The sequence below is a fragment of the Lissotriton helveticus genome, chromosome 3_1, assembly GCF_964261635.1.
Source record: "Lissotriton helveticus chromosome 3_1, aLisHel1.1, whole genome shotgun sequence".
In the NCBI taxonomy this organism is placed as follows: Eukaryota; Metazoa; Chordata; class Amphibia; order Caudata; family Salamandridae; genus Lissotriton; species Lissotriton helveticus.
In genome coordinates, this window is record NC_136061.1 from 420,029,317 (window position 1) to 420,043,249 (window position 13,933).

At 47.7% G+C, this 13,933-nt stretch overlaps 1 protein-coding gene across 2 annotated transcripts in view; it reads left to right on the plus strand.

The window, feature by feature from the left end:
* Positions 1 to 13,933, plus strand: part of NBEAL1 (neurobeachin like 1) — a 1,045,477-nt gene that overhangs the window by 421,854 nt on the left and 609,690 nt on the right. For both annotated transcript variants that reach the window (XM_078680248.1, XM_078680249.1), the window contains 2 exons: positions 12,549 to 12,647; positions 12,831 to 13,411. In XM_078680248.1, the coding sequence (XP_078536374.1) occupies positions 12,549 to 12,647; positions 12,831 to 13,411 (680 nt within the window). The remainder of the gene's footprint in view (positions 1 to 12,548; positions 12,648 to 12,830; positions 13,412 to 13,933) is intronic.

Sequence of the window (13,933 nt, forward strand, 5' to 3'; positions counted from 1 at the left end):
GAGCGTGATGCCCAGGGGGGATAGTGGGCATCCAGCAGGAACTACCTGGGTCAGGAGGAGTTCGTCCGATATTAGTAGGCCTGTAAGGTATAGGGCCGGTGTGTTGTGGAGAACTTCTGGGTGCTAGGTAATGACTATATCAGGGGTCTTAGTCCGAGGGGATCATGGATAGTAGGGTGTACCTTGTCGGCGTGACAAGTTTTCTTGAGCTTTGAATCTGTACAGTTGCAGAAAGTTTTGGATATCGTCCACTCATTGTCCAATATAATGTTTTTCTGAATACTATTCTCTCACAATTACGTAGTCTCCTCACAATTCCAATAGTCACATTGTGTATAACGTTCACTAACTTCCAGCCACTGCAAATAATAATTTAGCAATACAGTGGCATATTTATGTATTTATTCCAGGCTGTTACTGCAGCTACAACCTCAATTCCTGCTTAGTTAATTTTATTATTTGCAACGTATTTGAAATCTTGCATAACGCCTAATTGATTACCACCAGACTTGTTGTTTTGGGAGCAGGGCCTAAGCTGACTTTATGAGCAGGCCCGCAGCGGACGCACGAAGGCCCGCCAAAGGCAAGCCTGTCTGCGCCCGTCTGCATCTGTTCCACAGCCAGCGCCATCGACCATTTCACTTTTACTTCAGGTAAAGTCTTAACGTCTGATTTTCTAAAGGGCCTTGGACCCAGATCAAACTGTAAATGCCATACTTGGGACCCAAACTCTTTATGGTGTCCAGTTGCTTGTTATGGGTATAGAATGGAGTTTTGCTGTCTCTACCGAACGAGTCATTGTAAGGCTATTTAAATTAACTCACCCTCCTACTCTTTATACGAAGGCTTAATGAATGTTCTCTCCTTAAGTAAGCATGAACAGGAAGTGCATGACTTAATCATTGACAATCAACTCAATGTTTTATTCATTGCTGAAACTTGGTTAAAGCCCTGGGCTAATCCAACTATCGCGACAGTTCTTCCCCTGGGGTTTGAGATGATCAGGTGTGATAAAGAGGAAGGCCATAGGGGCGGAATATTTATTATTTTTCGGGACCCATGTCACTGTGGCGCCTTTGAACTTGTCCTCCTTAAAGGAGCTGAGAACTTAGGCTTTTGCCTTAATATCAACCCTTCTCAGTCTGTTGCAGGTTGCCTGCTTTATCATCCCCCTGGTTCCAGAATGTCATTTCTCTCCACGTTAGGGGAAGCATTTGCCTCTTGCCTAGCTCATTACGCCAACTTTATTGCGCTAGGAGATTTTAATTTCAATGACTCATCCAACCCTGAAGTTATCAAGTTGTTAGATATCCTTAGAGTACTAGGGCTTTCCCAAAGGGTATCCCCTCCCACCCATTTGTTAGGCCACAGGCCGCGTCGTCCAGATTGGGGTGAGATCATTCGTAATGTCCCGAACATAAATTAAAAGATCGTCTGCGTATAGTGACACGCAATGCGTCACGTCTGCTATTGGAATTCCCCATGTCTCCCCCTCCCGCCGCAATCTTATGGCCAAAGGTTCCATCACCAGGGAGAAGAGAAGAGGGGACAGGGGGCACCCCTGTCTAGTCCTACGTGCTACTGGGAACGGGGCTGAAATAAGCTTGCCTATTTTTACCCTTGAAGTGAGGTCTCTGTAGAGGAGCAGAGTGTAGGCCATGAGTGTGGGACCTACATTAATTTTCCGGAGGACTGTGAACAGGTAGGGCCATATTAAGGTATTGACCGCTTTCTCGAGATCTAAGATCAGGCATGCTGCTCGTGGGAATCGGTCTTTTGCTCTGTCTTGAATATGAAATAGCCTACACAGATTATGTGAGGTATTACGTCGTGGAACAAACCCGCATTGGTCAGCGTGCACCAACGCTGGGAGAATTTGACTGTAACCATCGGCCAATATCTTGCCTCAGAATTTTGCAATCCGCGTTTAAGAGAGTGATCGGTCTGTATGAGGCGGGGAGTGTGGGGTCTCTGTGCGGCTTCGGGAATGTTACCAGGGTCGATGTTCGAAGTTATTCCGGGAGCACTCCTCTGGTTAGTGCGTCCTCGTACATAGCTGTCAACCGAGGTGCCACCTGGGCCATGAACGTGCTATAGTACTCGAGTGGAAAGCCATCCATTCCCGGTGCCTTCTTTCTCGCTAACGACCTAATTGCATGCGTTATGCCTGCAGGCGTGATTTTTCTGTCTAATTCCTTTCTATCTGCGGCCGAGATTTCGGGCATGGGCGATGAGTCCAGAAACTGGGCCAACTCTTGTGGTGTCTCCCTGGTTGGAGTTCGGTAAATTTCGGCGTAGTAACCGTGAAATATGTGCAATATGTCAATCTGGGAGTATTTGGGGTGTCTGTCTGTGTCTTAGTTCTGTGATCTGATGTGTCATTTAGTCCTGTTTGGCTAACCATGCCAATAGTGACCCCGTTCTGTTACCCTCCCGGTGTACTTTAGATGCATAAGAGCTAAAGTTGTATTTGCGTAGGTCCCGCAATGTTTCTACGTGAGAGGTTTTAGCTGCTGACAGCTGTGCTAGTGTAGCTTTCCCTTGGTCCATATTTTTCGATTGTTCCGCTAATCTAGACTCTGCCGTTTGTAAGGCGCTCTCCAGTACCCTCCTTACCCCCACCACCAGTTGGATACAGTGTCCCCTGGTGCAAACCTTAAATGTGTCCCATTCTAGTAATCTGGAGGATGCTGTCCCAGCGTTTTGCAGGAAGTGTTCCTGAATGAATTTCCCATGGACATGGTGAAACGCCTGATCGCTGAGGCATTCTTGGGGTAGCTTCCATGTTGGGACTGGGGGATGGGGCGGTCACCATCACAGGGTCATCAGGTGCACATCGTGATCCGACACTATCCAACCAAAGTAGTCTGTGTGTTGCATTTTGGGCAGGAGTGCCGCGGAGCACAGAAACCTGTTGAGCCTAACTTTTAGATTGTGAGGGATAGAGTGAAAGGAGTAGAGTTTGGCAGTTGGGTTCCTAGCTCTCCAGGCGTCCATCAACGCCCATCGATCCGTCCAGCGCCAGAAGCGTTCAGTTTGTTTATATGCAGGCAAATGTAGCGGTGGGGGATGCGATCTGTCTAGGTGTACATCTAATGTGGAATTGTAGTCTCCCTCTAGGAGCTATGGCGTCGATGTGTGATGGGCCAACACGCCTGTGAGTCTATCCCAGTATTGGTCTTGGTCTACGTTGGGGGCTTATATACTCCCTATAAGCAGTGATTGACCCTCTAACAACCGCAACATCAAAGAAATTCTAACGAGACCAAGTGATCCACAACAAACAGAGACATACAAAGGACTCCTACCTTGTCACAACTGCAGTAACTGCCACAATATCATTCCTGGAAACTATACCAACCAACCTCCATACAAAATGCGGAGTGCTCTAGTAAGGAAGTTTTTAAGGTGGTTCAATCTTTCTTCAAGCCTGGCTGTTTGGAGAGGGAGGTTACTCCTTCATTGTCACTCTGCAATAAGATATCGGAATACTTCGAAGGCAAGATCCAAAAAGTCTATGACTCTTTTTCCCCGGAGGTAGAGACGACAAAACGTGATGCCCCTGACATAATAAGAAAGCCAACCGCGATACTTGAGCAGTTTGATCAAGTAGATGATATCACTGTCATCAAAGAACTTTTAAAATGTAAATCTGGGTCTCCTATGGACCCTTGCCCATCCAGGCTCTGGAAATCCTTTAGTGAGTTTGTTGCACCTACCTTACAGGCAATTTGGAACAGGTCCATTGTTGAAGGAGTCTTCCCTGATGCCTGGAAGCATGCTATACTACTCCCACTAAAGAAAAAACCTAATGGTGACCCAATGGACCTCAATAACCTGCGCCCCATATCATTGCTGGCAGCCCCTGGGAAAATGCTTGAGAAAATTATACAAAGGCAACTCAACAATTATATTGAGATGCATGATATATTACATGAGACCCAATCAGGCTTTAGACCGGGCTTCAGCACGGAGACGGCTCTTATTGAGGTAGCTGACTCCGTAGGTGGTCGTTGGATTCAGGGGAGTCAGCTATGCTGGTTCTCCTGGATCTATCGGCCGCTTTTGATACGGTGGACCATCTTAAATTACTACAACGGCTGGCGGAGATAGGGCTAAAAGATCAGGCACTGGGCTGGGTTCGCTCGTACTTATCGCAGAGAACACAGAAGGTGGCTCTGGGGGAGTTTGTTTCTAAATCCACCAAGATAAAATACGGCGTCCCCCAGGGCTCGGCTTTGAGCCCGCTTCTATTTAATGTTTACCTGGCCCCCCTTTTTACGCTTATCGCCAACTGGGGGATCAAAGCGATCTCCTACGCCGATGATACCCAGTTGGTGTTCCCATACTCGGAGGTATCTGAAAGTGCCTTTGCGAGTTTCAAGGGTTGCCTCCAAGATGTTGCTAGATGGATGAACACAAATAAATTAAAATTGAATGCCGGGAAGACAGAGGTGATCTTCTTCGGCAAAGGCTCGCCTCCTCCTGCAGAGCTGTGGTGGCCGGTGGAAATGGGTTCCCCCCCCCTCGCCTAGCCATAGTGCCAAAAACTTGGGGATCAGATGGGATAGCAGCCTATCCTTTGCCTCGCATATTCAACAAACTGCAGGCTGCTGTTTCTCTAAACTGAGGAACCTGAACAAGATATTGCGGCTACTGCCGGAGGAGTGTCGCAAGACGGTTGTTCATGCAACTGTAACTTCTAGGCTGGACTACGCCAATGGCTTATACCTGGGCCTTCCTGCCTATCTGATCCAACGGCTTCAGATGGTCCAGAATGCGGCTGCGAGACTGCTAAGGCAAATTCCCTTCAAACACTCAGTCTCTCCGCACCTGCAAGCCCTGCACTGGCTCCCAGTGGCCAGCAGGATAAAGTTCAAAACCTTGACTCTGGCATATAGAGCCCTATATGGTACTTGCCCTAATTACCTGAGATCTAGGCTACCCCGATACCACCAATCTAGAACTCTCCGTTCCAACGGGCGGGTGCAGCTTGTGGTCCCTCGGGTAAAAAGAGCACGCCTAGGGGGAAGAACCTTCACGGCTAACGTAGCCATGTTATGGAACTCTCTTCCCCCAGAGCTACAACAGGCTCCCTCTGAAGCCGTCTTCAAACAAAGACTTAAGACCTGGCTCTTCCACAAAATACACTAACTTCCTGTATGTGGCTTGCGCTTCGGGGCTCCACTGCTTTCACAGCGCCGGGACACCTCCTTGTGAGGTAGCTGTTCGCGCTCAATAAATCGCATTATTATTATTATTATTATTATTATTATTATTATTATTATTATCCCATGAAAGGCCATAAAGTCAAACTCAAAGTGAATGCAATTTGTAATTCAGTCAATGTCATTTACATGCTAAGGATATTGAGGTCTGTACCCAATTCTCCGAATTTGTTTTCCAACGTTACTCTCGAATGTTCGATAGCTGCAAGGACTTGGTCTAATTTCCTGGAGATGGAGTCTTCGCCAGGGGGGCCCTCTTTTGATCTGGTCACCACGGGGGTCGGAGGAACCACTCTCTGTTGTTCCGGGACGTGTTGCGTCCCCACCGCGCGTTGCTGGCCCATGGTGTGGGGGGGGGAGGGGTGGGGGGATCCACTCTTCTCCTTTTGCGGCAGACAGCGTCTGGCGTCGTCCTATTCCGACCTTCAATCTATGGCAAGCTGCTGGGCGCAGGCTTCCACCCGGAGGTCTCTGCCTAACTCAAGGTTGTCCCCGTCACTTCTCACCTCCCTCATATGTCCTCTGTGTGTCACTGCTCCGCTGCGTGTGCAGCACACCACTCGGCTGACTCTTTAGTGCCGTCCACTGTGTACCTTCACTTTGTCAAGCTAGCCTGGCAGATGATGGCTGATTAGCCAGAAACCGGTCCCAGGAATACATGGCTTGGCAATTCGGGCTGGACTGTTCCCATGAGGCACAGAGTCAGACTGATTTGCATATGGCCTTGTCTGAACTGGGGTGGTGGAGTGAGCTAAAGAATGATGATGGATAAACCCAGATCAGTTGACTGGGGGTGAGTGTTTGATTTGCTCAAGCACTCCGTCCAGCATCCCCTTTGGTATTCCTCAGATCACGGACCCTTGGTGTGGCTTCAGAGATCTGTAATGATGTTATTGGGGTCTTCATGACTGCAAACTGGCCCATTCGCGTTAAGACTTCAGTCATCCTTGCCACCATTCAATGTGAAGCTCCGACAGCCGCCTCTTTGCTTTACAGCATTGATCACTCGTGGGAGCTGCCTGTGACTCTTTCCCTGCTCCTCGCGGCCCCTTCCACATGTACGTAACTCTTGGCACTGATTTGAGAAAGTATACATTTTGTTCAGAGCTACCCACAGTTAAGCAGAGGTTAATTTAGTGACTTTTTGTGGTTCACCCTGCAAGGGATTGTGGCTGTTGCTTGACCAGCGCTCATACCCTAGTCAACCAACAACCCATTAGCAAAAAAATGGGTTGTTGGTCGACTGGGGTATGAGCCATTGTCAGGCAACAGCCACAATTCCTCGTTTTAGCATTTGTTGCAATATTGATTTTCATCTGTACTCGCCCTGGGGGGGGGGAGAGTTAAGGTCAGCAGCACTGCCATCAATGTGAACTATGTCCCAGAAGTAGAGACTGTATTCAGTTTTTGGCCCACATTGTATTGAAACCTGAAGTTTTGTGGAGATGGTCTCCTCTTTCTTATCTGTTGGTATTATTTATTGGGTGCAACCTTGTGTCTTCTCCTTTCCAATGCTTCCCCCTCACCATTACGTCACAGTAACTTTACTGAAAATATCTAGGTGTAGCCCCTATGTATATTGTGTAGTTAAGGCTAGATTTCTGTTTAGAATCTGTATAGTAAGATTATTGAGGTGAAATATTTCTGATTAAGTGTTTGTGAAAGAAGCCTTGCTTAAGCATGTGGAATTCTCAGGGAACCAATGTTTAACCCTTAGAAACCCCAGGTTCCTATCTACTAAAAAGGGGAATGGCACAATCCGAGACTGCTGGCCCGTGAAAGTATAGTCTATACGGCCACTGATCCAACGCTCCCCAGGGGTGGCTTGCCCGCTAAGTCTGACGATTTCCCATGCCTCCTCCAACCCGTGTAGTGGCTGCCTGGCGCATTTCCCGCTTCAGAGCTGGCTCCGGGGTTAGCGGTTGAGATTGCCCGCTCTCCCCCCGCCCCCCGCTTGGCGGTGGTGAATTCCCATGTGGAGCGCCTTTGTGTTCAGCGCTGTGTGTGCCCCCTGCCCCATCGCTTGAACCGGCATATTAGCGCTGAAGCACTGAGTTGCGCCCCCTCCACTCGTCTGTGGCGGACCATCCTGTTTCTGAGGACCGACCAGAGGGTACCGCACCAATTCCCCGCAGGCTACGGGAGTGCGCAGAGAGCGTGTGGACTGACTGCCTGGCCGCAAATGTGAGCTCTCCCCCGTGGCTGAGTCACCCCGCTCGGACCCCTGCATGCCTTTGGCACTGGCTGCGGGCGGCACCCTGGAACCGGGTGCGGAGCTGTCTGAGAGAGGCGCCACTGTCTCGGATCCGGCGTGCACACTGGAGTAGCCCTGAGGCACACTGCCCGCACATATTAGCCCTGCTCCCTGTACCAATCTCCGGATCGCTTGTCCTTGGGCGACATTCCTGTCGACCTCTCACCTCCGTGCATTCTTATGCACTGATTGACGGCGTTTGTAAAGGTTTGGACCCCCTGACTACGGAAACCCCACTGGGATCCCAGCATGGCGTCATGAGTGAGAGTGCACGGCTGGTTTGCCCCCAGTGCCATCTTGCTGTATCCCCGCATTCCCTGGAGAGCCTCAGCGGCAGCTTGTTTGCGGTCACAGCCACAACAGCTTCAGAGTCAGTTGACGCAGCATCTGCGCCATAGCGGGGAACCCAGCAGCCCTTGCAGGCGACAGCAGTACTGTCCCTCTCCTGTGTCTGTCCACCATTACGAGGGATAAAGAAAAGGACAAGGAGCCCCGTCCGTCCTGACAGGGCAAGCTGGATCGTTTCACCAAAGCGCCACCTAACGCGCAAGGTGCGGAGGGTGGCCCCGCCCCCCTCCCGGACACGGCATCCATCCTGCAGGCTATCTGGGAGTCCAGGGAAAGCTTAGAGGGGAAGATAGCAGAGGACCGCTCTGAGGTGAGGCTGCTGCGCCACGACCTCCGCAAGGTCTCGGACAGGGTGACCGAGGCGGAGCACTGCATCTCAGAGTTGAAAGATACTTCCCAAGTCACACGAAAGGATGTTGCGGGGCTTCTCTCGTCGGTGGCGGAGGTGGCCTGGCGAGTGGACGACGCAGAAAATTGGGCCAGGAGGAACAATCTACGATTTGTTGGGTTTCCTGAGAAAGTGGAAAGGATTAATCCGGAGCAGTTTCTTCGGACCTTCCTGAAGGATCTGCTGCTACAGGCGCCGTTCTCAACTTGTTTCATAATAGAACAGGCGCACAGGATGCCCAGCTTCGCTCCGCCGCCGGGGGCTCCTCCGCAACCCCTAATAGCGCGTTTCCTGAACTTTCACGACAGGGACTTAATACTCCGAGAGTTCCGAAAGAAAGGAGAGGTTCGCTACGAGGATACTAAGGTGATGGTTTTCCAGACTATTCTCGTGATGTGCAGAGACGGACTTTTGACCAAGTTAAGATCAAGATGTGAGCCATGGGGATCCAATGCATGTTGCTGTTTGCAGCCAAACTGAAGGTCATCTTCCAGAATAATATGCTGTTTTTCCAAACTCCGGAGGAGGCGTGGGCCTGGGTGGAGGAACGACCGCAGCTACGAAGACCACCGCTGTCGGGCTCCACCGGGTCCCCACTCAAACGACGGGTGCAGTCCCAGGACAGGCTCAGGGACAAGCGTCGGAGGTGGGGGTCTGCGGCCCAAGTCATCAGCCGGAGGAACACCAGGCAGAAACCTGCGCTCCAGAGACACAGACGCACCATTATCGGACTCTGGAGACAAGCTGCTTCGTTCAAGGTCAGCTGATCCTCTGGAGGGACTGGAGGATGCGGGCCACACCGACCTGTCTGAGAAAGATGACTCTGAGGAGGCACCCATTGCCCATCCGCTCCTGAACAGTGTCCTGCGACTGGAAGCGACGGACCAGGCCCTCCAGGTTCCTGTGACCAACCCAGACACCCTACTGTGGAAGGCGAAGAGACTTAAGAGGCGGAGCCCGCTGACCGCTGACCGCTGCCGGACAGTAAGATTTTCCTGAGCCCCAGTGGTTCTCCGCTGTTTTACTTTGAACTGGGAACGTGTTTGGCTGGGTGTGTTTGGGTTTTGATATTGGATAGTTAATTGGGTGGGAAGGGGGGGTTACAGATCTCTTAACAGTCAATTCGCTCCAAAGTTGTCATGTTGACGAGTGGGGGGAATGGGGAGTAAGTCAGAAGAGAGTAGGGTGGGGGGAGTTTTTTTTTTTGTTTTGAGTATTTTTTGGAGTTTAATTGATGAGAAAGAAATTAGTCTGATCCAACCAGGTGCTCCCACTAATACGCAGAGCGGGGGTGGAGGGAGGGGGCACTTTCTTATCGAACGCAGATACCGGGACAGCTTTTGATATGGTATTACCATGCCAGACGAATATACAGTAATGATATGGAATGTCAATGGTTTGGGTAAAAAGGTGAAACGGGGATTGGTAACCAAATATCTCAAGAGACATAGACCTGATATAGTATTTCTACAGGAGACACACCTTTTGGGCACAACATGCTCCTTTTTGGGACGGAGGTGTTACACTACTCTGGCACACGCGGGTTTTACCAAAGGATCCCGTGGGGTGGCGATCCTTGCTAGGAAGCCCCCGCCCTTTCATGTCACGCAAAAATGGGTGGACCCCGAGGGAACATATGTTGCGGTCAGGGGGGTTTGGAACCATAGGACTTATTTTTTAGCTAGTGTTTATGCACCACCTGTCAAGTTCGGCACTCCGCAGGATCGGTGCGTCGTGATAAAGCTCCACCTCCAGACCTCCCAAACACCCTGAATATATATTCACAGGGTGTTCAAGTGATACGGCGAGGGAAAAAAACCCCAAAAGGGGAAAAACCCGGGAAAGGAAAGGAAGGGGGCTGCTGGGAAAGGGAAGCTGTAAAAACGAAGGCACACAGGTTAATACAGTTCTTCAACCCTACACTCATTCAATTCTCGCTAAACAATGGAACGAAATTTCACCTGCCCTTCGCTGCCCTTTGAGCTTCCAGCCAACACGTACTCCTCCTTCTCTCCTTCCCTATACAACATAAATGCCAGCATTAGAGTTCATGAACAACGCAGTATCTAAGGAGTAGAAGCATTAGGGAAAGAGACCTACCCCTGGGGGAGTAACCACCCGCTCCAAATAACTTCCAAAGCAATAACAGACCAGCAAGTTAGATTCCTTCATCTATACCACTGTTAAGTTCCCAAACGCAGGAAAGGTCATCAGCAACCCCAAACACGGCAGGGCGTAGTTCAGCACAACCGCCGTCCGCTTTGGTACTTGTAATCCACCAACAAAAGTATAATCAACAACCCCAAACACGGCAGGGCGTAGTTCCAGCACTACCGCCGTCCGCTTTGGTACTTGTAATCCACTAAGAAAAGTATATCCAATTGTCATGTGTTCATGACGGTAATGTGGAAGAGCCCCCCCTACATTCCGCCACCGGACGAATCCGAATACCCCAAGCAACAGCCGAACACGCTGCCACTCTCTCTCTCACAGTCCTAAGTCTAGAAGTGCCCCAAAACGAAGTTAACCACCAGCACCAGCCAAGTCAATGGAGCAGAGGCTCACACGAAGCAATACAAAGCGCCCAGGGAGAGGCGCGGTACTTTACCAGGACGACGTATCACCAGCCGGTAATACTGTCAGAAGACTCCCCGATCTCAGAAGCTCACAGCCTAGCGAGCCGCAAGCGCATCCGCATGAAAGCAGGAAGAATCAAGTACACCCGCACACCCATCACAAGACACTACTAACTAGGGCATTTTTGAAGAATGAGAGTGTTAAATTACGTATAGACTGAATACATCTTAAAACAATCCCAATTGCTGCTTACATAAACACTGATTTTCAGTATACCTGCTAGTAATAGCACTTTAAAATTGAGTATCAGTAATTGTTTTCATGAGCACACACATCAGAACCCTTTAATTGTAGGAGCTAAAACACACAGAATTAATTCAGTGGGGTTATGTGGTGATTTATTGCGAGATGTACTTATTATTTACTGACTTTGGGTCATTAGTTACACATGTATGTTTTCAAGTTCCTTGCTGTCTGAGGGCCTTCTCTGGTTTTAAGTTCTCCTTGTTTTTTATTCAGAAACTATGACAAATAAAAGGCATGGAAATGTAAGAAATAGAAAACGTATGATTTTTTTAAATATTTTTCGTAATAAACATAACAAACTAAAACTGTAATGATTTTTCATCTAGTGAATTTTCAGCCACTGGTGTAGATTTTTTCTTTGCTCTTCATATTAAGGTGGTGTTCACATTACTGCATTCATTTTGTATTTGGATACTTTTTTAGCATTGCTTGATGATGACAAATTCAAAAACTCATATAGTTCAGCTCTGTTGACTGGGCCTGTTAAAGGTGTTTCCAGGAAAGCTGATATTGAGAACCAAGGAATCGGTAATGATGAGTTTTGAGTTTTTATTTCTTTTGGGATATGGAGTTGTTTTTTCTACAGTGGAGTCCTAAGAGTATCCTGGATGCTGTATTTCCTTTCGGAGGCTTTTTGAGGTATCCATATGGATGCATTTGTGGTTGTGGCAGAGTTCTGAACTGTGCATTGATGGAATGCTGCATAGTAAGTCATGGAAAGGGCATAACTTTTAGCTTAGTTGTTTTCCAGATCACCTGAGCGGAGCCACTTGATGTTTAGTTGGGCAAGGAAGTGAACTTCCATAATTACATTTGCAGCTGGTGCACGTTCACACTTCTGCTGAGCAGTCCTCATGAGATATAAATGGGTTGATACTTTATAGTAGCCAGAGATTGTAGTAGGATGGCTGATCTAATATTGTCATTGATTTAGGTTTGGGGCTGAGGATGACTGTCATGCATTTTGATGTGAGTGATTGTGCATGGATGAGTCACATTGTTGAGTACATGGGATGTTGAATTAGGTCTAAGCAACGTATTCTACATTTACATCGTAGTTGATCCATCCGAAGTAGAATTTTGAAGGATAGCACTTTCTGTGGTTCCCTTGCACAGATTATTGTTTGAGTATTTCTCCTGGTCATCCTGATTCTCCTTAACTGGCTTTTTCATGTGTTCAACATTACGGAGACCAGAATTCCAGTAACCTTCCCTTACAGAGCTGCTCCCCTGGCCTCCTTTGATTTGCAGATAAATACAGAATAAGCACTTTGCCTGGCATTGTGGTGTCAAAAGCTTACATTTGTAACAAATTCATAGTTTGAATTTTGTTAACCTATTAATTCAGATGGTATACACAGTTATGTCTAATTTCATTAAGCATTTAGTTATTCTCTTTAAGAATTCATGTTTTTTTATGTTGGTGACCCTTCTTTTCTCTCCTTAGGAAGTTTTCAAGGAGCGTATTGGCTATCCACATATGTTTGAAGTACTGAAATCTCTCGGTCAGCCATCACGAGAGCTTCTGGAAGAACTTATGAATATGGTAAGATTCCTGTCAATTTTAGTGTTTTTCCTGTCACATTTTTACTTTTTGAAGCACATCTATACCCCCCAATGTTGTTTCATTCTGTTTTACTAATTTCTTTGGGGGATAGATATTTTACATTTTGTATCATACATTCTGTGTCATATGATCATTTTCAATCTCTTCTCTATCTTGTTCTAGGCTGTGGAGGGCCATCACACTTCAGTTGGCATTTATGGAATTAGTAATGTCCAACCACTTATGCTGCTTATTGAATGGCTTCCAGACATAGAGTCTCATGAACTTCAGATTTTCATCTCTGATTGTTTGAAGCGAATTTGTTGTATCAACAGGCAAAGTCGGACAGTGTGTGTTAATGCAAACATGGTCATCCGCATCGTTGATACATTAAACTTTCACATTTTCCTCCATCGCTGTTGTGCTGAGAACTTGATTAGCTTCTTGGGCTCCCTTGGCAGCCAGTCAATGAGTTCTGAGGCACTGCATCAGCTTATTAGACTATTAAGAACTGAGGAGCCCAGTCAAACTCATCCGTACGTTGTCCCTGTAATTCGTGCATTACTGGCTATGGCACGTAAGCAGGGATTGGACAGTGCTCTGCAGTATTTTAACTTGTCACACAGTATGTCAGGGATCTCTGTACCTACCATCCAGAAGTGGCCTGGCTCCGCCTTTTCTTTTTTTGCTTGGTTGTGTCTGGACCAGGATCAGTGGACCATTGGTGTATCCAGCAAAGGAGGAAAAAGAAAACAATTGTACAGGTAATACAATTTTTTGTCGACTTTCAGCTTTCTGTTTGCAAGCCAGGGACTTGAGACACATTATTTATCTTTCTGTGAATAGAGTTTTATGAAAATTTATACTTTTTAATATGTGTGTTAATTGTCAAGAGTGAAGCAGATGGTGGGCCCTAAGATGACATTGGATAGACACAAACCTGCACGAATCTCAGTAGCCAGCTAGTGTAGTTAATTAATGAAAGATGGTATGAGGTACTTTCAACAGGAGATAAATATGAATAGTGGTAGAGGGAAAGAGATGGGAGTCATATAAACACTGGGTCCAAATGGACTATGCAGTGGTTGGAGGGGCCTGTGTAAGCGAATATGTATGCGTAAGAGACACTAGCCTCAGAATGTGTACTACAGTCAGATTACCTCCGCCCTTTTAGAAGTGTAGGAAAAAAGTAGTCTTTCATGCCAGATTACAATTTCCCCATTCCTGCTTACCCCTGTAGATGGCAACCCTGAATTTAGATGTGCAAGATTCAGCATTCTATTTCA